The sequence below is a fragment of the Amphibalanus amphitrite genome, unplaced genomic scaffold (assembly GCF_019059575.1).
Source record: "Amphibalanus amphitrite isolate SeventyFive unplaced genomic scaffold, NRLGWU_Aamphi_draft 000399F_arrow, whole genome shotgun sequence".
NCBI lineage: Eukaryota > Metazoa > Arthropoda > Thecostraca > Balanomorpha > Balanidae > Amphibalanus > Amphibalanus amphitrite.
Genome location: NW_024881893.1, coordinates 490,313 through 514,740, shown reverse-complemented (window position 1 = coordinate 514,740; position 24,428 = coordinate 490,313). Strand labels below are relative to the sequence as shown.

Sequence of the window (24,428 nt, the reverse complement as noted above, 5' to 3'; positions counted from 1 at the left end):
TATTATATTAATGTATAATATAACATGCATTGATAAACTTGAAAAAAGAATAAGTCCTTTTCCTTCCAATTTCACTTATTCTCAGGTGGCTGTCAGTAGCGAACAATGATAAACTATCGGCAGACCAATAGATAAGGCAAGCTACCCCACCGACCATTCGTAAGGCACGCTTGGCTTGTAATGTGTGATTCGTGTGGTTTTTAATGAATGAGTTGCGTGCAAAATCTCCAATATCGTCTAAGCCTGTGATTGCATGCCTAGCTGTGTAACTTGCTTTGCCACAAATTCATGAGCACGGTATGATTTGTTCAGCTGTTTCATGGACTAGTTTACACTTTAATGGAGATGAGCGAGCAATACTTAATGCCTTCTTTAAAAGGTGCCACGATTGAAGTCAAATAGTTTTCCCTTGAAACCTATCATTAATATGTTGTTAATTCCTCGCAGTTTTCATCATCTGTCTTCATCTAAAGCTCAGAAATAATTAGCAGCAAGGCGCAAATTATGAAATAATATGTTTTGCTAAGCAAACCGAGCCGTTATTTTGTTTGTATTACACGAAAAAATTATGTTCAGCTTGGTAAAAAGTCATTACAGGACAGTTACATTTAATATTTATCAACAATCATAATGACAAACGGCCGTTTAGAAAACCTGTGTTCTTTTGCCGTGTAATTGCATTCTAGGCAAACTATAAATCACGCATGACGAGGGAAATTACTGCGTTGCAATTATTTGGTCATTACCTTGAAAATCAAAACCTAGCCTAAGCAAATCAATATGATTTGGAAAACGATTCTTCGCCAATTTTTTTCTCGAATTGAAGAATGAATGTTTTCCGAAGGAATACGATTATGATTCGTCTTTGGTCCTAAAGCCATGGCCCATGTGGCTGTCTTGGTGGCAGGTTAGCTCGTCTTTCAGAGTGTGTGCCATGAAACCATGTAATTGGTCGTTGGCTATCTCCGTAAGCTTCCATCATCAACACTTTGTAATGAAACCAGTGAAGTGAAAGGATCATCTCATAAAGCAATATCGGAAGAACATGGCGTGTCATTTCGCGAACTAGCGACCGGCGGCCGGCCGCTCCGGCGCACCGGCTGCCATAGGGATTTCGCGCGGATTCGTCACATTACCGGCGATTGCGGCAGAACGGGACCGTTTATCAAAGATGTTCCCGAGTACAGGAAACTATGATCAATTTGGAACATATTGATGCCATTTTGGTGTGCGAGACTCTAAAACTGTGCCCGCAATCGTCGTGTACATTTTGCAAGTTATTCTCATTTTCCCATGTTAAATCGTCGGGAACGCCGCCGACGGAGCGACGGAATCTCGGTTATCATTGAATATCTCTGAAACTATTAGGTTTATCAAAAATGTTCCCTGGCTCCGCTTGGTGGATACATTGAAGACTACTGTCACCGAGTTTCGATTCATTCCGTTCAAAAATGTGCCCGCAATGTTCGATGATAAGTGCATGCAATGAATACCGGGCGAGCCCGTGGCATGTTGGCTGGATCTTATTTTAGCGAACTCGCCATTTTAAACCTATAAATCGTTAAAGTGGTCTTCTTGGCGGTTTATTGTACGCTTGCAATGATGATCGTGATATTTGTTTTGCTTTTTTACGTTTTTCTCAGGTATATTCTCACGCAGTTGTCCTGCCATCTGTCGGTGAGGAGGTGTACTAAACTCCGGTCGCTAGTTCGCGAAATGACACGCCATGAAATGGAAGACTCTGGTCATAACTGATTCTTCCATACTTTGGAAGACTGTTCCTAAAGTCTCCTTTTTTTGTGTCAGCGTTGGTATTTCTTCAACTAACGAAGGTTAACATTGGTTTTATTGGAAGTCATGTATGTATTCCTCTATTTATTCTTAACTTATTTAACTGATGTGTACTCATGAAGAAATAGTATGCATAAATAGATAATATAAATAGATATATAACAAAATAGATAATATAAATAGATAATATAATATTTACTTTTTATTGAATTTCCAATTAATTATCGAGGAAAAGGTCATTTAAAATCCTAACTACATAGATGTGTACTCATATACATATTACATAGTACCTCAAAAGGCGCACACTATTATGTCGACACGATGCATTTCTCGCATCTTGGAGGGACAAGTTACCTCAACAATTAAACACATTTCTATTCCCTGGCAAATGAAAGTGTCAGTACCTATATTTTGCATGTTCTTGTATTTTAACAATTACTTGAAAATCCGTTAATCTGAATCTTTTATCGTCCACGCTGACGTCATGAAAGCCCTGCAATTCTAAAAAAACTCAATTGAACGCCTGCAAGTAGTTGAAGCAAAGCGGCAACAAATTCTTTTTGCCGTGTGAGAGCGACATAGAACAATAGCGTGGCCGCCACTGAATGGATTCCTAACAAGACCTGAACACGATACGGGTGAGCTGTTCGCTCGGCTCGCCAATCGCGCCTGCCTACTGATCGTGTTCGTCAGAGCAAACGGCTCCCCAAAGCCGCTAAATACGAGCGATAAGATCTCGCAGCGCTGGGTGGGCTTTCTCACGTATATGTGCTCCAGTGGTAGGGATTGATAATTCTGCAGGGTCGTGATTGCCCAGTTGGGGCTGCGGAGCTCCTTTGGGGGAAGTGGGACAAGGTCGAACTGCAGCCACACGGGTTACACCAAGGCTGCTCAGTGGTCTCACATTGGTGTCACAAGCTGAATCAGTAGCTGTGTCCCGGGATTGTGGTGATAATGGATAAAACGGATTCAATTAGTGTCGATGATAGTGATTACGGCAGTTTTCAACATTTCACGTCACTATACTGACACAGTACAAGACCCATGCTCAGGACTGCAGTGAACATTTACGGTACCTCGAGCTGGCACTGTTAAAGTTAAGTTTGGGATGCATAAATCAGCGCAGGAAACTTAAAATAATAATGACGGGGAAAACAATCATTGCTTGGGTGAGTAACGCCAGTCACCATTACTGCAAGCTTTCCAACACACACAAATGTTTATAAACCGCCTTAGACTAGGTACTGTATTACATATATCCAGAGAAGTCTATGTTATTGTATCATGTTATGTAGTTGCGAGCATGCATGATGAGGAACAATGGTACAATGTATGTAGTGAGTCTTGTGCCTGGGATTGGCTCTTAACTAAAAAATATTTTTCACTTGCCATTGCTAATAATTGACAGCTGCAAATAATTTACGGATTGTGGCATTTAGTTAAAGCCTCATTACAGGCGCATAACTAACTAGCTACTGGGCTAAAATTTCTATCCTTGCCCCAGATCACTATCCACTTATGCTGACTTCCCTCCAATTTGTTTCCAGTAACTGAAGCGTGAAACCCGCGCTTAGAAACAAAGTAACCCTGCGGAACCACGAAGGGCGCTGCTACAAAACACTTTGTCGTATGCGTGAGACATGGTCGTGGTCACGAAGCGTGCACTCTGCCCCCAGACCGGGCTCGACGTTTCTCGTGGCACAAAGGAGTGACCTTTGAACACGCTGTGACAGGGGCGGTGACTATGCACGCTCCGTGAAGGGCAGGGTCAGCAAGGGCTCGAAGAATGTCACCAACCGCATCAGCTGGGTGAGGGACGGGATGACCGGGGACCCTATAACATGGTTGACCTGGCCCAGGACATATCAAGATATAAATAGACAAGCAGGCGATGTTGAGCTGGAAGCCACTCCAGTAGCAGCGAGCGATATTAGTAGCAACTTTAAGTTTCCAATTCAGGAAAAATTTGAAAATTGTTTTTACAGCTAACAGTGTTGCTAAAAATGCCATTGTTGCTCGTTTCCTACGCCATGGTAACCGTCTGTATTTCACTTTTATTATATTGTCTAGGAAGCTCACTAAGCATCCCTGAACGAATGCGGTTTAGATGAACTTTCCTGCTATTTGAAAATCCTGTTGCATGGCCCAGGCTTTATGCCCCACAAAAATGGTATCATTTAGATGTGCATTTAAAGAACAGACATCCAACTCTAAAGCTCTACCAACTTGAACTCGATTCGCCAACCAATTACCGAAGAACGATTAAAAACGAACTGCAGCAACGCTGTACGAAGGAAAGGTTGATACCTCTTACAGAAATATAGCTGGACTTAGCTTGCTGTTGCTCCATATATTTGTGTGATTTCTGAGTAGGAATATTGCTTATTGTTTAATATGAACCAGACTATAATGGCTTCATATGGATTACCGTAATCACAACAATCCAGACATGTGCATGGATCCGAGAAAATGGATCTTGGATCTGATCCCACCGATCCTGATCTCCGATCCGTCGGGATCATAGATCCAACTATTTGATTTATCGAGAGATCCATAGGGATAATAGATCCGAGTTTAGTATTTTTGCTTGAGATCCAGTGGGATCATAGATCCTCATTTATTTTCGGTCAACACAGAAATCCCAAAATATCACTCGCTGCAACTCACAAACGTTCTTATTCAGTGATTTTATGTGATAACACGTCATAATCCATAGTTTTATGGCACTTATTGACATAGAAACACTTGGAAACTTGGTTTCAAATGTTGTGCATGGTGGGATCCACTCAGATCATAGATCCATGTTCTTGTTTTATCGTCAGATCCTGTCAGATCATAGATCCAGGATAAATTTTTCATACCGGATTCGGTGGGATCATAGATCCGAACCTGCAATGTCCCTCGAGATCCACTGAGATCATAGAACCATCACTCGGATCCATGCACATGTTTGGCACCAACAGTTTTTTTTACGACGGGCTGAGCTGAGTATCTACCCACGACGTTGAATTACTTCCCTGTGAAATTACTGGTCTTTCCGTCACCAGCAGCTTCGGCCACTGGGGAGATCGTTCGTTTGCCGTTCGCTTGAACGATGTTCTGAATAGACGACCGTGTGACCGACGGCGGCCTCGGCTCTCCGGTCCGGACCCTCGCCCACCCGCCGCCCAGAAAAGGCCCCCAGCTCCAGACACCACCGACCATCCGCTTATATGGACGTCATCCATTTCTGTAAATTACAATTATCAACATGGCCTGGATAGCCGGTCAGTTCAGAGCGAATTAACGAGTGACGGGAGTGGACGGCTGAGCGGCACGTGATGGACGGCCGGCCGGCGCTGCCGCCTGCAAGGTGGCGCCCTGCTGCGCCGCAGTGTCGCGGCGACTGCGTCGGCGGCACACGCGCATATCTCGGACGGCCGTGACGGCGCACTCGGCCGCCGCGGAGACAAAGCCACCGGCGGCGGCGGAGCTCCTGATCAATAGCACCGTCCGGCGGACAGAGCGCCGCTAATGGAGAGGAGACGCCGCCGACGCCGACAGAGACGACACCAAAGCCGGGTGCGGCGGCGGTGGTGCGTGGGCACGGGAAGAGGCTCAGCGGCGGCGGCGGACCTAAATCACCGGCTGAGCTGCCGACCCGGACAGCTCAGGAGCCCGCCGGGCAGCCCAGGCAGCCGCCGCTCCGAGCGTAGCCGCCTTATCCGCGCCGCATCGGCCGCGACGCGACAAATCCACCGCTTCCGTAGTCGGCGGCAGAATCGGCGCGGCGCCCGAGCGGCCCGGCGCGCGGCAATCAATGCGTGTCGGCGGCGGCGCGGCTCCCACCGAGAGGTGGCGCTGCCAGCGCGAGAATGGCCGCGCTAGGCCCCGCCCCCCGGCGCCGACGCGCCACTGAGCGGCGCCGGCGCCGCCCCTCCCCGCGCCCGGCGCCACCACGGTCACCGCCAGGTCAACACCCAGCCAACAATGCACCCACCACCGTCACACACTCGGATTTCGGCCAGGTCGCGAATTTCAGCGCCCCGGGCGGTGACCGGTATTTCGAGCGCGCCCGCGGGCGGTGTCCGGGTAGCCTGCGGCGGCGGTGGCAGTGCCTGGGGCGGGAGGGGGGAGTGGGGCGGGGTGGGTCGGCGGCCGGCCGCCACCTGCCGGCTCCCGAGGCGGTGACACTGACACGGCCGTGTCACGTCCCGGGCGGCGACGGCAGCGCGGCGCGGCGCGGCGCGGCGCGCTCCCTGCCGGCAGTCGGCGGGCAGCGCGCGGCAGCCGCATGGCGCAGCGGCCGGCCGCCAGTCGGACACCTCCAGCGCGGCGCGGCCCACGCCTCGGCGCGCTCCCATTGGTCGACGGGTGTTACCTCGACCAATCGCGGCGAGTGTCAGCTGATTAGCGCTGCGGCGAGGCCGGCGCACGGCTTTTGACACTCGCTAGTGACTGGAGTGCTGCCTCTGAGGAGGGACGTGTCCGCGCGCTCCGCTGTCGGCGCCGCTCAGTGCTGTGACCGCGCCCCGGACTGGGACTCTGCCGCCGGAGGACTCTACTGGACTCTGCCGCCGCACCACGACCCTGGCCGACCAGCGCGCGGCGCCCGGCGCTCACCAGCGGCTCACTGCTCTAGCTGATGGTTCCCGCTTGCGGGCGGCCGAGGCTTCCATGAGATTCGAACAGTCGGACATCCGCGTTCCCGAGATGGCCTACCCGCCGTTCATGCGCCACCCGGACTTTTCAGCCGGCTCGTTCCTGACACCGGGCCAGTACTTCCCGGCGCTGCCGCCGCACGTGCCGTACCCGCAGTCGCTGCTGCCCAAGATGCCGCCCGGTCTGGGCGGTCACCCGTTCGGCGCGGACGACGTGCTGGGTCACCAGGGCAGTCTGCGGCCGCCGCGCTGCCTCCAGCCCGAGGACGACGGTGTGGTGGACGACCCCAAGGTGACGCTGGAGTCCAAGGAGCTGTGGGCGCAGTTCCACAAGCTCGGCACCGAGATGGTCATCACTAAAAGCGGCAGGTGAGTGCCTACCGGGGTGTCAGCGCGCAGCGATACCAGAGTGGAAGGACAACTAGGATTTTTAAGGTAGCTCACACTTGTAAATTGATGCCGTTCTAGCCTAGGTTTATGTAAAAAAAATCTTAAACAAAAATAAAAAAGAAATATCTCATTGAGTGAAGTGAAAAAGTGAGAGCGCAAAATTGTATTAAGGGTATATACTATTTTTCTAGGTAACTTATAATCTTAGATACATAATATTATTATTAGACAAGATCCCATTCAACTTTGCTTAGTGAGGGCTACCACAATATATCTGAATTAATTTTTAATCTATTTGAAAAGGAACTTCAACCCTTCAGTAATAAACACCTAGCGTTCAAATTGCGTGAAAATTTGTTTTTTTTTCTGGTAAAGAAAAATGCCGTTTTTATGGCAAAATATATCTGATTGCGCGGGCCACAGACAACACACGAGGAGGCAAACTCTGAATAATTTACGAATTTTTATTAACTTTTGCTCGTAGCATTAGCTGCAGCGTCCAAAGTTGCTAACTTGGTGGGCCCGTTAATGATTCTGATAGGCATCAAAACTTAAAAACGCATGGCTCACGATGTGAACCGATAAACCAGGAAAGCTTCAACCTATAAGTGGCAGACAGGTAATGCCTACTAAGGAGGTACGCTGAAATGTTTCAGAACTCTTGGTCAGGGAAATGATGTTGCAAAACTTCAATGCAAAAAAAAATTAGAAACGTTTATCCACAGCGGTGGGATCTTACACTTTTTCGCATTTTTATAAATGTAACTTATTACTGAGGTAAAATAATAATTTAACAATTTTATTTTGTTGCTGGTAAACTTGGAATGCTCAGAGGTTAGATATAAATAATTGTATACAACTTTTCACAAAGAGTTACGTCTATTATTATTGTTTTCCAAGGATCATAATATTTCCAAGCCTCCTTGTTTCTTCCCTGCATTTAAAATCGATGAAATTTGGAACGGTCAGTAATTTCAAATATTGTGCCAGCCGTCTGCGTGATGGTCCGCTCAGGAAATGTGGACACGGTCAAGGAACATAACAACATGAACTGCAACATCAGTCAGTTTATCATCCGCTTTCTTGCAACTTCTTTTAGGTTTAGTACATTTTATACTTGTGCGCAGTGTGCACATAATTTGTTTTATGGCTTTGGCCTTTGGCACGCTGTCAAAATCACACATCAAGCAGAACACTTTTAAGATCACACCATTGTACTTTTAAGGAAACGACACGGCCCGGTGGGACTCCTGTGCCTGATATTGGAAAGATAGCCGATATCTTGTTTGGACCAAATTGACCGGCTATTACGGCATGCATCACTCTATCAATATTGAATCTGCATGCAAGCCATGTCAACCGCAATGATAGCCATCGCGCAATAGCCGAGACATAAAGGAACACCGGAGCGCTGTGGAGGCGTCGCTATCGTGTCGTGTACCGATCCAGCGCCCTGTCTCGCTCCGTGAATGGGTCGGCCGTGAGTCCCGTGTCCGTGAGTCCCGTGAGGCGCCGGGCCGGGATCCCCGCTCGGCCGCCGTGACCCGTGTCGGCCGGCGGCGGCGGCGGCGGCCCACGAGCCGCGATTGCCGACGGTCACCGCCGTCCGCCAATTACGGGGCGATCTTATCGCCGGTCTCAGTGACGCCGCTGTGGGCTGACCCGGCGCCGGGTGTCGGGACTTCGGCGGGGGCCCCCCGACCCTCACAGGGGCCAGTCCGCCCCTCACAGGGGCCGCCGGACCCGCAGACAGGCGCCAGGTAGTCGCCGCCCGGCCCGGCCGGCCCCGATCGGCCCGACCCTCTCACTCCCCGACCGCTGCGCTGGGACAGTGGGACAGTCTTCCTGTGGCCGTTGGGACAGCTATCATATCGCAGCTGGGACAGACACCCTTGGTCACTGAAGCAGTCTGATGTCTCCTTAGCCCACTGGGACAGTTCCCTTATGGTCACTAAGTCTCCCATACGAGTACAGTGGCTGCTGGGACAAAGTGCCAAGGCCTTACTGCCGTGTTGGCGCCGCCGCCTCACTACTGCCGCGCTACTGTCCCTTTTTACACGGCTGTCCCTTTTTGTCCCCGACTGTCTCCTCCCGGGAAGCTGTCCAGAGCTCGCCCTGTCCCCGCGGAATCGACTCTGGTTGTCACCGGGTGGCGACGGCCGTCCCGAGGACCGTATTTATGTACCCCTGGAAATGAGCCAGTGGCTAGCCCACCATGGGCGCATAATTTTACGAGCCTAGAAGTCGTTTGGGTTTTGTTCGGACTGGTTTAACAGCGCTGTCAAGTGAACTTGTTTGCTGGCGATTTTGTGGAGCCGAGTCGACCCTGCCAAGTGCTGGGCCCCGGAGGGTCCTCTGATGGTTTTCGCGGACGTGGAACGAATATTATATTATGCCTAATGCACGTTGTCGTAGGGCGTTTTATGGGCTAATTCTGCAGCCCTGTCTTCGGCTAGCTTAGCTGGTGTATTGCTGCAGTGCACATCCACCTTTGGAGGTTTCATTTTCATTGTGATTTATTAATTTCGTATGGAGCCGTTTCATGTTTTAGTGTTGACTTTATCGGTCCTGTCATGCTTACACTCGCTGTGTGCTAATGGCATTAAATGGCAAAAACATGACCTAAAGCATTAGACGCAACGAGGCGGCGGATGCAATAAACACAGCACGGCCCGTAACCTTTCCTCGTAGCTCGGTAGCCGGTTGGTATAATTCAGGTAGCCGAATGTCACTCTCGGCCTGGGAAAATGTCTCTTGGCGCGGCGGGCGCGGCGGGAAATGTTGTCTGTACCGGCCGCAGCTGGGCCGGACAGTCGTTCCGTGCCGGGCCCGGCCGTGACAATGATGTCACCCTGTCTGCCGCGGCGCAGTGCTACACGACACACTACGGGCACCGGTAATTGAGAATAATCCATCACTTAGCGACCAGCTCAGTCGATATATGTACAGAGAAACCGGTCTCATAGAGCTGAACGTTGTCGAATTTCCTGCTGATCGCCACGTCATCGACAGCCACAGGGAACAAGCTGCGGTCCTAGTCAGACTCGTATAATCCGCAGACGCAGTATAATGGCAATCACTGACTGTCTCAGACAGTCACAGTAGCAGTCGCAGTGGCAGCTACATTCTCAGGCAACGACAGTGACAATGTGTCACAAATGCAGCCGCAGGTATTGTTTCAGACAGTGACTGTCCTGCTCCAACAATAACAGGTGACCACCAGCCGTGTTCAGCGATTCGCTCCTTCTTTATTTCGGGCACAGTTTCGCTGGCGTGCGGCTCGCGGCCGTAGCCCCATAGCGCTCCAATTGTTTTGCAGCGAACATGAGGTGCCAGTCACGAGCGGTCGGCCGGCCAGCCGGACCTGCGGCCGGCCCGGCCGGGACCCGGCGCGGCGACACGCCAGCAGACAAACATGCACCGGCGCCCGCGCCGCGCACCGGCCGATTGACTCACATTTAATTAGCACGTGCCCGCCGCGTCTGCGGTGCGCTGGAAAATTATTTACACGGCCTGCAGCTTCAATTACTTTGTGCTCGCTTTGTGTCACGTTGAATACTTTGTGGTGGAGTTGCCTTGTTTCAGTCTAATTTGTACGTCTGTGGTAGTCAACATGTTTTCGTTATGTGCATTATGTGAACATATCTGTCTGGGGTCGACTCCACAATGGGCCTAAATGGCTTATTTGTTGTGAAGCATGTTGTTGATATCAGAATCTGATGTAGGACAATGGAGGAGCTGAATCCTAACAAATGATGTACTTTGTAACGACTGACGTCACTTGCTCATAAAGTGGAGCCATTAAAACATTTAGGTCACTCGTCTGTGTCTGTAAGAATAGGAAAAGAAGTGTGCTTATGCATTAGTAAACCAGTATCAATTTGATTGTTCTCCTTCATTGTTTTCCCCACTTGACATAGAATTAATACCACTTCGAGCGACTGAAGCATTATGCGTAATGCAGTTGCTATTACTTCCACGAATAACAAAAACGCCAACTTATAGAAAGCAGAGCTCATACTTGATACAAATTCAAATCCACACTTTCCTCACTAGGTCCCCTGTCTCTGAGGGCGTCACGCCGCCGCTCGCGGACCGTTTGTGGGCGGTCGTCGCCGGCGACACGGCACCGGCCGCCGCCGTTTGTTCTGGGGTTTCGCGACGCCTCCGCCGCGCCGTCGGAAGCCGTAAAATCGACCGAGCACCGCCGGCCGCGTCGGCTGCGACGGCTCGTAAAGTCGAGCCCGACGCCCGCCAGACGGTCGGTCGTCGGCACCGGGGCGCTGCCCTGTGGCCGCGGACGTGTATCGGACGCCATCAATTGTGGAAAGACACACCGCGGGGCACCGGCATGTCTTGGGTCAACCGGTGCGTCGGCAATACCTCTTTGTGCATACGTCATTGACACTGATCAATAGACTCACTGTAATTTGTTAAAGATCCCCATTGTATAGAAATTGCATCACTAGATGTCTCCTACCAGCTAACATGTATCATTACCTTGTCCTGTGGCCTTGCTGTATTACAAGGGACCCTGTCCGGCCGTCTAGACTGGCGTACAGTCCCGTCTGGCTGACTGGCTGGCTGTCTGTCTGGGTGGCGGATAGGGGTGGCAGGCCGGCACCTGACCGCGCCCCGGGCTCGGCCACGCGCTCTAAACCCACCAGAAAGCCTCGAAAACACTCATTTACATTTGCTGTGGTGGTCGGACGGTGGCCGGGCGGTGGCCGGACGGTGGGAGGTCGGTGGTGGGGTTTGAGGGCCAGCTCAGTGGCGGTGGGGGTGGTGATAGGGCTTCGACCGGGCAGCTATTGGGCGGTGGTCGGGCGGTGGTCGGGCGACGGATAGGGCGATGGTCATTAGGTGTATCGGGTCAGTGTAAAACCGCGATACGGTGTGATCGGACGCTGCTCGGGCGGTGGTCGGGATATGATAAGGTGGTGATCGGACGGTGACACGGCGGTGACACCACGGTGATCCGGCGGTGATCGGTGTCCACGCCGCCCGGGCAGTCCCTTCTAGGTCCCGGGCAGACGGAGGCGCCGGCTCGCCGACGGACACCTCTCATTACGGCCGATCCATCATCGACTAATCACGACATTGTCACAACGGCGGCGGCGTGTCGCGGTCGCGTCCAAACACCGCTCTCGAGCTGATCGGCATTTAGTGGGGCCGCCGGCCGGCCGCTCGGCTGCCGCGGCCGCGCGCGCTCCGACGCTCAGCCTTGTTAGCATACCGCGCCTCCTCGCCCGAGTCCCCACCGCATTTGTAGGCCCGGCCCGGCCGGTAATGTGTATTTTAGCCGCAGCTAATGCGCACTTCGAGCCCGTGTAACCACCTAAAACACGCGGCCGGTGCGGTTACCGCAATTGCTCGTCGGCCAGCCGTATTATTTCCACGCCAAGCCGTCAATTGACAACACCTTTAGGCCGGCGGCCGCCGCGGGGCCGGGACGAGGTGGCGGCCGCGCTGATAATTCATTGAGCCGTATAATCTGGTCACCTCGCGCCTACTGCGCCGGCGGTCGGCGGGACGGAGCGCCGGCCGACATGGTTTGGGTGTGCCGCAGCGCCGGCTCGTCTGACTTATGGCCACCCGGCACAGCTCGGGCGCGCTATTTACAGGCGGCGAGGTGTTCACGCGGTCAGCCGGCGCGCCGGGCCGGCCGGTCGACCGACCACCGGCGATGAATCATAATTGATGCAACACCGGCCATGGCAATATCGCCGAGAACGATTTGTTCTCTCATTTGGGGATGGCCGCCGGAGGGGAGCGCTCGGGCCGGCCGGCGGACCACCCGAGTCGCTGCAGCGGCCGACACGCGAAAACGCCGGCCGCAGCGGCCAGTCTTCCCACCATTCCCTCAGCTAATGGGCTCGCCAAGGCCTGGTGTTGCCAGCTTGTTAACACTCGAGCAGGGTGCACGCTGGGAGGTGCAGCCAGCGCAATTCATTACCGCTCGTTGGGAGAGTTAGACCTTGTGATTATAAATCTGGCGATTTTGACGAGCTCGGCGCCGGCTGTCCATCAGGCCCGGGGCGCCGCGGCCTTATCGATAGCCGTGTTGGTGTTTGGCTGGGCGCTGACGGTGCGCCTCTGCCAGGTGGGCGCTCATGTCGCCGCACTGACAGCAGCGCGCTGCCGGCGGCGTAAACAGAGCCACAATCGGCCGGCAGCCGGAGCAGCCCGATAAAAAGATGACAGTCACATATACAGACGAGCGCGTCATGTGTGGCCGCCGCCGGCCAGTTGGTCTGCTGCCGGCTTCCCGGTACCGCCTGGCTCTCCAGACGACCGGCGCACTGTTATGACACGGCCGTGGCTACTCGCCGTCCAATAATGACCTCCGGCGGGCCGCGGTAGCGCCGCGAGCCATCGGCCGCCGCGCGAGCCGCGCACTGCTCGATCAGGGACCAAGCCAGAGAGGCAAACATTTCTGCAGCGGGCGACGTGGCGCGCGGCGGCGCCAGCAGCGGTGTCGCTACACGTCCCCCCAGATCAGCGCCGGCGGCTCAAAGGTCTGATGGGCGGCCAGAGCCAGGCCAGCGGCCGGATATGTGGCATCGTGTGCCGGCGGCCAGCCTTTGACGCTCGCCGCTTGCATCGGCCGTGTCATGTTCGTAATCTCAGCCAGACAGCTGCTTGACCAGATGTTACAAATATACACGATTTGCGAGATTATTTAACGGTGGTTTGGTATGTATCGGCGACTCGCAGCAGCGCTCCGCTGAGCACCCGACGCCTATGCGGAACGGGAATGCTCACGAGCCTGCACGAGAACATGATGGTGTCACATCGTTTGCCTCGTCTTGGTTTCCTGCGAAAGGTTTTTTAACTTCGAGTCTTTTTCAACATGGCAACCTCTGCAGTTTGCAGCTCCTGAAGTGGTAAACTATTTCGCTTGTATATCAGAAGTACTGGGAGGGACCTTGGAACACTGAAAATCGGTCCCGATCTGCATGTTTGTTCCACATGGCTACTGAGTAGCGGATGTTTGGGTCAGTGTGAGTTGTAAACGCCGGGTGCCGCGGCGCCGACCGGCTCCCCGCCGCCGCCTCCGCGCCTCCCTGTTTACCCAGCTAGCCGGCGTGTTAATGCTAATGCTGCCGGGCGCCGTTTAATGATAGCTTGTCCGCCTCTGAATCTCAGCGCGCGTCAGATATGAGAATGAGCCGTCGTCGCGTCTACGGGTCAGGCGGTGGCGGTGGCGGCGGCGGGGCGGCGGCGGGGTGGGCGCCGCGGACAAACATGGCCCGCGGTCGGGCCGCCTTTTTGCCCTGTCTGGCGAGGGTCGCCGAGTTTGTCCTGGCCCTGGCGGTGGCGGCCCGCACGCGCCGCCCGCCAGTGGCGCCGACAGAGTTTGTGCGTGGATTATCAGCTCAAATAAACAGCTCTACGTGTTATTGCCTGCTCGCGTGTTGCGTATCCGAGTTCCCTTTTTATTTTCCAAGCTGGATAAACAAGAGAAATGTTGTCCAAGACTGCTGAAACTTGTAAGATTAGACGCCGGCTGGTGGGTCTGCACTCGGTTCGGGCCGCGCTCACTCGAGTGTGGTCGGCTCGCGCTGCAGCTGAGCGACAGCTCGCGGTGTAAATGCCGGCCACGGCCGGCGTCACTGGAAGCACCGTGAGTCCAGAGCTCTGATCGTGGGCTTTATCTAACCGGTAGCATGCATCCATGAAGCACCAAGTCGAGTATAAAGTCAGTTTTAGTGACATCAAAGGAAGCATGCTGCCCAAATCGCCCACCCGGATTCTAGCAGGCGCCATCGCCAGGACAGCTTTAAAGCAGTGTAAGCCGTTTAGTCAGCTGATACTGCAGCTCACGGCAGCTCAGCGCTGGGAGCGAGAACATGTTCCATCCAATCTGTTAATCGTTCATACTCTAACGGTGACGAAGCCCCTTTGTCCACAAACGAAGCTCTTTGTATAACCATCTGCTGCATTTCCAATTATTCCTCTGTGAGTCAGCGAGCATTCGTTGTGTTTCACTGAACGCTGTCGCTATGTTTTATCATGCTCACATTTGTGTGCACAGACGGCAGCTGAACGGTTACGTAAAAAAACGCGCCACTATTCGTCCGTTTAGCGCAGCTCTTGTTGGAGCGACGCTCACTTTCCTCACGCCGCCGGAAAACACGTCGGCGAACAGTAGTCAGTCGAGAGGAGAACAAGCTACCGAAAAGCGTCGGCCCCATCACCGTGTTGACAGTGTGTAGGTAAAATGTTAATTTTGCAACGCTTCCCGGCGCCCGGTGCTAATGAGGCGGCGGTCGCCGGTGCGTGGCGCGTTTCCATTGTTTGGCTGGGAGCTGATAGCGCCCCATTCAGCGGCGCTGTCCGACGCCCGAACCACTCTGCTGCTGGCCGTTTTACCTGCCACCGTCGCCGTGTCCGCCGGCCGGCGACACGCCGATACAGCGCTGATGTGCCGATGTGCCGACTCGCCCCCGCCGCCCGGCCTCTCCCCGTGTTCAGAGACCGGTGTGGGGCGCGGCGAGGGCTGGTGTCAGCGCACCACCTATCCTCCAACAATAGGTGGTTCACTCAGATTTCCAATATGCCTAATGGGTGGTGCTGAACGGCTGCTTTCGTGTCGACTTGATAGGTTTTGCGGCATTTGACTGGCGTTAGCACCAGCGAAAGCGATTGATTTTATGCAAGGAGTCTTGAGTTTTTTGGCTTATGGTAGGTAATTCCTTTGCATCTTTGGTCCCTGTATGTTAATTCGACATTTTGGAAAGGCTAACTGAATAAATTGAATGTTTTGCTAAATTATGAGTCAAATATTCTACTTTTTCATCGCACCCTCTGACGGCATCGGTAGGATCGGTCGGGGCCTGCCGCTCTCCACCCCTGAAGCTGGCCAGTAACTCTCTCTTCTCCTCCCCTTCCGCCGCGCCGACACCGTTCGGAAGCCATGTTGTGATTTCTCAGCTGTCAGGCACCGGTTTATTTGTCGATCCGGGCGATATTCCCATTCAAATGGATGCGTGTCGGTGCTCTCTCGCCGCCATCCATTAGGTGGTGGCTGCCCGGCCGCCCGGCCGCACTGTATTATGCATGCCCGACTGGCCACCGGCGACTAGTCGCACACACATTCGCTATGAAGATATTTCGGCGTGTGCTCAGAGTATGAAGATATTTCCGGGCTGATGGAGTCTCTGGTGATGGCCCATCCGTTCTGGGGTGAGAGGAAGTCATCAGTACGTCACCCAATCACTCACCGGGTCAACCGACGGCTCACTCGCCGGTCCTTCTCACCGTCCGCTCCGGTCCGTCCGTCCCACAGTCCGTCCAGGATTTGGTCCGTTTGGTCCGCTCCGGATCGGACCAAGCCCTGGATAAAAGCGCGCCGGCCATAAAAATAGATGGATCGTTTTAACAGAGCGAGCCTCGAACAAAACAACAGCCGAGGCGCTGCTTACACGTCCAACAAAGCGCCGGAGGCTCTCGGGCCATGATTTACTTTGGTTCAAAAGGACACAACGGAATTAACTGTTTGCGCCGGGCGCATTCACGTCCGGTTTTATGAAATTACGACTGGAATATGGCACGGGCTAGCATTGAGCGCACTCTATGAAAGGCACACAGCCTTAGCCATTAGGGCGCAATATCAGAGCGGCTATTGTAACCAATTGGGCCAGGCTGATCGCCCCGAATGCAACCAGCGAGCGGCTGAAGACTGTACTGCGGTCTACATTCAACGTGCCCCTCCAAATAAGCCGATCGCCACACCTTGGGCTTCATTTGGCGTTTTGAGTCGCCGGCGGCGGCGGCGGCGGCAGGGCGCCCACCGGCCGGGCGGGGGCGGGGGCGGCAATGGCGGCCGTCGCGGCTGACTGCGCCGACAGCTGCGAGCGCCGGTCAGCGCCGCCGACAAATGACGTGTTTTCCGGCGCGTCGCGCGGCCATGCCTCCGCGATTAGAATCGTGCGGGCGGCGCAGCTCATTAACGCGTGACCGCTACCGCCACTTCCGACCGCAGTGCGGCGCGTTCTCACGTCAGCCGCGCCGCGTTTGACGCCGCCACGCCACCGCCGCCGCCGCCGCGCCGCACTCGCCGCCGCCGCGCTGTCCGGCAGCCATTACACAAACAAACAACGCATAACACACTAATCAATACGGCGGGCACAGGGAGCCGCGGCCGACCAGCTTCATCAATCCACTGCGCGAGCGCCCCCGGCCGCGGAAGCCCCGGCCGCCGGTCCCCGGCCGCACCCGCCCTCCCTCGCGGCCGCCGCCATCACCGCCGCCCGTTCCCCTGCGGACCTGGGAGCACGCAGTGCGCACCTTTAGTGCCCCACGCTGCCACCAGTCAGCTCCATCGGCTTATGGTCGGGACTCCATCCAGGGGCTCCGCCACGGTTTTGGGATGGGGGGGTCCGACCAAAAACACAAAACCTCGCTGGCGGATCCAAGGTGGGTATTTTGGGCTAATTCACCCCCACCCCTACCCCCCACCCCCACCCCACCCCCTGCAGCTCCCGAAATCGATGAAAAATTGCCGTTTTTTCTAGAGTTCAAAGGAAACTTAACAATTCTATCGGGAGGATTTTGCTTTATGAACCGAAAAAAACAAGGTTCAGTTTGCAAGAGGAGTCGAAAATCGAGAAGCGGAGCTCAATGACACCGACATGGCGGCCTCTCAAATCAACGTTCTTAAAGGTAGTGTGCCAGCTTTCTTGGACCGTATGGAGTTAATGGCCCAGATAAGGAGAACCGGATTTTTAGAACTTATCCATACCTTCAAAACTCATGGAAACGTCTTAAATTCTTCAAATTTTGAGTACCCCAGTGCGAAATTCGCCCCGACGGGTTGTCGGTCGTACCCCAACCACATTTCACACCACTATGAACAATAAATGCACACACTGAAATCGCTATTACCGATATGCTCATCCAATCAAGTTTCGATAAACCCGTTCATCATCAGCTCCTGCGGTTTCGAACACGCCTGTTAGGTGGTGCGGTAGACCACGCCCAAAGCCAGGGCGAACGTAACGTGAGGTAGCCGAGTCAGGGCGCAGCGTGCGCTGACCCAAGCCGGAGCCGCGCGTCCTCCCGGTGTCATGTGATAGCCCGGGGCTGCCCGCGGGGATGCGGTAGACCGCGCCCAAAGCTGCGGCCCCGGCTTGGGTCAGCGCACGCTGCCCCGACTCGGCTACCTCACGTTACCGGGGCCCTGGCTTTGGGCGCGGCTTCTGCTCATACTTTGTGGTGCGGTGGTGGTCCGTCGGGCTGCGCGCTCTGACATCGGCCAAGAAAAATGCGTCAGCTGATCATTGTCATTTCTGCCACTTGCGTGTGGTGAAATGGGGTCATAACTTATAAGACGGCTTTTTCATATCAATTATTTTACATAAAATCATATTTCAAACCATAAATAATGTTCGACAGCCAAATAAAAGAAACAATACCAATACGGGCTTACAGTTTAAGGCTCGACATTGTGTTGTCTACGATTAGACAGCTGATAACTCATTCCCGTACGTCGTATGGTCGTAACACTATAATGACCTTTGCTTATTGTCACAAGTGCGCCGCATTCGCGATTGTTGCCCGACGCCTGTTTGCAGGTGAGCCCACTACAGTTGTTATACATATCTAAAAACCGATAAACTTTTAGGCGAAAAAGGCACTATTCCAGGCCCATTTTTGATTTTTTTTTGCGATATTAGGTAAAAACAGAAGCTTCTTATCCTAGGAAAAATAAAATGGGAAATCTTTCAAAGGTGGCACACTACCTTTAAGGAAAGGAGGCCGCTGTTGCGCGCTCCAAGGGCGGTGTTAGCCATCAGACAGCGCATTAGGCTCTCAGACTAGTATGGTGCTCGAAAGACCGGCTTACCCCCCCCCCCCCCCCACACACACACTATCGGGTGATCTCACATGGAAAGAGGGTTCTCAGATCGATTTGAAGCTCTTTTGGGCCGGGTGTTGTGTCTAGGAGGTGTCCTGCAAGCTGGACCCCTCTCACGAAATTATTGCCAAATTCTAGCATGCTAAGTTAATCCTAGCAATCTTAAACGCATTCATAGTAATAACAAAATGGTAGAATAATGACACTCCCATAAATATAGGTCGGCGATTGTTGAGCACTTCGTGTGTCACAACATCTTCGTGTTTCCCTACATTTCTAGATCTTAAATTCCTTAGCTTTGCGACCATCAACACATTCTAATTAAATTATTCAACACATTCTGTGAATGATTTAGTCATTCTAACGCAAAACAAGGTTACAGGTATTCGGAATATTGGGGGGTACTGTACCCCCCATGGGAATTATTGAGGGGGTCCGGACCCCCGCGTACCCCCCTGTGGCGGAGCCCCTGACTCCATCGCGACGCGCCTCCGCTCGCCGCAATCACGCCGCTTCCGTCTCTGTACTGAGGTGCGCCCTGACTGCCTGCCCTCCCCTCTATGTAGACATACCGCTCCGCCGTTCCAACCACGTCATCGCGTTAGCCCGCCCGCGGTTGGACGCTTCCTGGCGCCCCTGGGGGCTTCTGACACCAGCAGAAACGCTTCCCGTAGTTAGGCCGTCATTAAATTCAATTAGGCTAAGTATCGGAGGCGATGTCCAGTGAGCCGCGTGGCGACCGCGGCCGCGCGAAACGAACCCTCCCGCCGCCACTGACGCCATCGGCGGCGCCGGGCGCGGGGACAATGGATGACGTCTCGGTGACTGCGCCGGCTGATGACCGCTGATGGCCGCTGGTCAGCCGCTGTGACCCGACCGGCGGCCGCTGGGCACATCAGCGCCGGCTGATGGTCTGAGTTCTGTTAGAACGATAGGGAAACTCAGGAAAACTGCAGGAATCTCGCACCTCCGCTCGCATTACATGCGGTGGAGCGCTCAGTCAGCTTCACAGAAATAGGAGGCAGTTCCGCAGTCCGTCGGAAGTCGCGCGTACTCAGTTCGTCGAAAGTGCCCGTGAACGGGCCCTATTTAGCGCCTTGGCCGGAAGCCGGTCGTCGGGCCGGGCGGCCCGGGTCGGCGTGCCCGCCTCGTTTGCAGGCCGCAGTTTTACACGGCGCGGCCAGTATCGCCCGCCGGCCGATTGGAGTGTGACATGCGAGTGGTGAGCGCGGCGCGCTGACCGTCCGTCTGCCCTGGGGCGGCCGGAGGACAGGCCCAGCAGCGAGCCGCCGCCACCGCCGCCGCCGCCCGCCGAGCGACGCCATGCTGGCGTTTTTGTTCGCGCTCAACGGCGATTTTTCGGTGATATTGAAAGAACGCCCGTCCAATCGTGCCCGCCTCCCCAAACATAAACACAAAGGCGCCCGGACTGGGCTGTCAGGCCGAATCGCTCCTCGCCACTCGCCGCTTTTGTCGAGGAATAAAACAAGACCGCCTAATTCTATTAATTTGAGTGCGCCGCATAAAAAGGGCCTGGGCGGCGCAGGTGGCGGTGCGGCGTCGCAGATGCCGCCAAAATGGACTCCAATGGCGGCGGCGGCGGCGGCGGTGGCGGTGCGTGTGCAAATCCCCAGGAGGGGCGCGTCACGCGTCACGCGATCTTGGTGCAGGCTCTGGAGACCGTGACGGCGCGGGGGCCGTGGCGGCGGTGTCTCCGGGCGGACCGGCGCGGCTGCTGCGGCGGTCTCCGTCCCACCTGTCTCTGAGAAGGAGCGGGATTTCACGGCCAGCCGCGGGAGGTCCTGCGGCAGCTGCCCCGTCGGCCACCTCTCCGCGGCGCCGCGCTCACAGAGACCATTGTTTCTGGGGCCGCGGCGCTGGCACTGGCCCCTGTGCCGACCCAGCCGTGTGCCGGCCCCGATTGGTGGCCGGCGCCGGCGTGTCCCTCATTATCTCCATTCTGGGTGGATTAATCTGGGAAGAGTTGCGCACAATGGGGTCCGCCTGAGCCCTTTGTGCGCCGGCCACCGACAAAGTGGGCCGCGGAGGTGTGCGCATTAGCGCCGCCAGTGATACCCGAAATACGGCGGCCGGCGGCGGCCAGCCGTGTGATGCGCGCACACAGGGATGACACCGGGCCGGCCGGATCGCAGCCGGCCCGGCTGATTCTGTTTGTCACCGATCTCAGGCGCCGCCGCCGCCCCGCGGTGGGAGGACGAGGGCGGGAGCCGCCGGGAGCCGCCGGGAGCCGACTGATCCCGCGCCGGGGACGGGGAGCGCGGCGCGCGCCCCACCGCCGGCAAGGGGTGCAAATAGGTCCGTCCGAGTGGACAAACAGGCGCCGAGTGCTCTCCAGTGCCGGTAGCTCCCTCACGTGTGCAGGCCATTGTTCGCACTGTTTTATGGCTGGCTCGAGCAGATCAACCGCCGCCCAAGGACCCTGTTCCAGTGAAAGCGAAATGTCACTTCAATTTTTGCACTTGGTTTGCGTGGGGCCGAAGAGGTCTATCATTGTTTGACGCTGATTTCGTATGGGTGAACGGACCGATATCGCCGCGAACATACGGCGCTGAGTGGGAGTGAAACAACGACTAATCCCCCCGTCCACCTCGAGCAGTGATAGCGTTTGTGCCGAGACAATGCCCACTTTAAGTAGATACACGCTCAGGTACTTCAAAGTATAGGCTATCAATGTTTCTTTAAGAATATCTATGCAATAATAACCGGGAGTAAGTAAATTACAGCAGTGGTGCACAATTATTCAAATGAACAAAAGCATTTAAATGTACTTGTTATTATTTCATTCGTTTACTCATATGCCAAATGGGCTCAAAATGGTGTTTGCCATTCACAGTTACCGTGACATTTATCCACTATTGGACGTTTGGCAATGCCCCTGCCTCCCAGGTCACCACTTGCGACCTCTCCCGGGGACACCCATTATCGACAGCCAGCATGGCGCACAGGATGCGTGAAACGTTTACTCTAATGGACCGTCGAGTGGGCACTTTTTACCGGCGTTTTTCCGCGCCGCGTAACTGCCGCGCGACGGCGTTTTCGGCGCATTCCGGCCTGGCGCGCGGCAATGGCGGCGCGGCGATTTACTGCGCCACTGCGGCGCGCGGCGCACCCCGATTTACGGTGGCGTTTGTGGTGCAGCGTCACAGAAGCTGGCGCAGCCGGACGCGCCACGATGGTCGTAGCTCCGCCGCCGCCGCCGCCGAAAAACGCCCCCGCAATGCGTTGACCGCGGTGTGGCGACACGCGGGTCCAGAGCAGTGGGTGTAACGGGGAGAGATATGACGCGCGGGGAGCCGCCACGCTGCACGAGAGACTGGAGGCACGCCATGGGTCATGCAGCGTCGACAGGTCTTGTGCATCGGCCCGGGTCCATCTTGTGGTCATGGTGCGGTGTGTCTCCTCTTTGTTCTTAGCAGATCTTCGACCACGTTGATGCTTGTCAAACTTTCATAAGACATGCTTTCTTCGCAGGTGCCCTCAGCCCTGAACTATATCTGAGGTGCCCTGATCATGTCACATTTACGTTTTGCCCCCTCACCCTGCATCTTTATTAGTTCATTGCCCTTCCCCTCGCCCTCCATGTCCTTGCCCATCTATCGAGCTCTGCGGTGCTCTCCGCCCTCTCCCATCCAATCTCCGGCGCGTCCCGGCTCTCCCATCGGTCCCAGCCGTCCCTCCCGGTGGCGTGCCGGCCGCGCGTCCATCGGCCGCGCCTCGGGACGCGCACGGTAGCATGGTCGTCCGCGCGGCACGCCATCTAAACGGCATCCGAACGCCGCCGACCGAGTGACGGCGCCGCTATCCGGCCATCGCGTCCTCGCTCTCCCCTGCCACCTCCAGCGTCACCGATGCCGTCACCGCGCCGCCGCCGCGGCTGCTACCATCAGCCGCTGTCGCCGCTCCAAACGGGCAGCTTTACGAGCGCCGATTAGATGATACGAGCGGGCAGCGGCCGAGCGGACCGGCACTCACCAGCGCCCCTCCGCTCCGTTCCAGGCAAATGTTCCCGCAGATGAAGTTCCGCATGTCCGGCCTGGACCCCAAGTCCAAGTACATCCTGCTGCTGGACATTGTGGCCGCCGACGACTGTCGCTACAAGTTCCACAACAGGTGAGTTGGCGGCTGTGCGGTCGGCTGGCGCAGCGTGCCGGCTGCTGCAGCTCCGTGGGCTGCTGCAGCTGGCGCCGAGGTGACGCCGCGGCCGCTATCGAGCCGCGGCGATCTGCCGGGGGTGGCCGCTAAAAGTGCCGGCCGATCCTCCCAGACAGTGTCCTAATCCGCCGGGCGCATCTGACGCCGACCCTTACTCAGGTTTATTACTTTTATCATAACGTGATAAGTCCTATTAGCTATTTTACAGCTAATTAAGCGAACTAGTCTGCTAAAGGGTTAGCTCCATCAACGTAAATTGACGATTGCTGGCACCACAGATGCTATCTCGCCAACGAGTCTGTTTTCTTTTAGAAAATCATGTTGGAGATGTTAATGGGCATTCTTGAAACCTCCTCAGGCACGGAAACACGTTGCAATAAATTGCATGACCTCTAGCAAAACGTGCTGCTATCAACTGCCATTAATATCTTATGTAGGTATGCCCACGTATTACGTGTCAGCAAATATCTCCATAATGAAGTGGAACTTTCACTGCGGCGCGAAACGTGATATCTTTTTCTCAATGTTACACGGCTACCTGCCGATGCCACTCATTAAGGTTCACCAATCTGGCACATGCATATTCAGCGGCTCGCGGCTGGCGCGGCCATCCGTTCTCGCGGCGTCCGCTCGCCTGTGACCGGTGATAAATCCGCCGCCGTCCACAGCCGCTGGATGGTGGCCGGCAAGGCCGACCCCGAGATGCCGAAGCGGATGTACATCCACCCGGACAGTCCGGCCACCGGCGAGCAGTGGATGCAGAAGGTGGTCTCCTTCCACAAGCTCAAGCTGACCAACAACATCAGCGACAAGCACGGATTCGTAAGTAGACCGCGCTCGGAGACGGAGCGCTGCACTTCTGGCTTTTCTCCCCCCGAATGTCGTATACCATGTTATGTACGATAACGTCCTGCTTACCAGGCGACGTGACCGCTTGCAGGCGCCGCGGCTGACTGCGGCGATACCGGGATGCACCGATGCACCGCAGTCCGTGCCGGGGCGGCCCGCTTTCCCATATGCCCCGATGCCTGGACGCTCAGATACGGAGCCTGAGGAGACGGCCGGCCAGCCGGCCCGCACCCCAACCCCCAAACAGTCCGCCCCCGCATGGAATGTCGCGCGGCCGACTGCCGTGACCTCGGGGTGGCACCCTCGCCAGTAGCGCGTCTGGCGCCCGCGCCGCCCGCCCGCCCGGACCGTCTCTGCCGCGCCGTTATCGCCCCCGGTAGCGCCGTGACGCGCCGTGATACGCCGCAGAAGGCCGCGGCGCGGCGCAATCGCCCACATTGCAGCCGCCGTCGATTTGGGCCAGAAATTCAGACGTCCCCCGCTATCGGGCCGGCTCAAGTTGCAGGCGTCATACCGTGCACGGTCACTGGATATGTGCTGATGAGGGCCCCGGGGAGTGGGAGCCGACCGGGGGCCGGGGCGGCGGCGGGGGTGGCGGTGTCTGGCGGCTTTGCGCGGCCGTCTGGTCAATTAGTGCAGCTCGGGCGGTCCGACGCTCAGTGCAGAAACACCGCCGGCCGGCAGCGCGGGTGCAGCCGCCGAGCCGAGTAAACACCTCCTTT

At 55.5% G+C, this 24,428-nt stretch overlaps 1 protein-coding gene across 1 annotated transcript in view; it reads left to right on the top strand.

Moving 5' to 3' along the window:
• Positions 1 to 6,036: 6,036 nt before the first annotated feature.
• Positions 6,037 to 24,428, top strand: part of LOC122390536 (optomotor-blind protein-like) — a 41,478-nt gene continuing 23,086 nt past the window's right edge. The window contains exons 1-3 of the mRNA XM_043383587.1: positions 6,037 to 6,800; positions 22,702 to 22,815; positions 23,526 to 23,679. Coding sequence (XP_043239522.1) covers positions 6,448 to 6,800; positions 22,702 to 22,815; positions 23,526 to 23,679 — 621 coding nt within the window. The 5' untranslated portion in view covers positions 6,037 to 6,447. The remainder of the gene's footprint in view (positions 6,801 to 22,701; positions 22,816 to 23,525; positions 23,680 to 24,428) is intronic.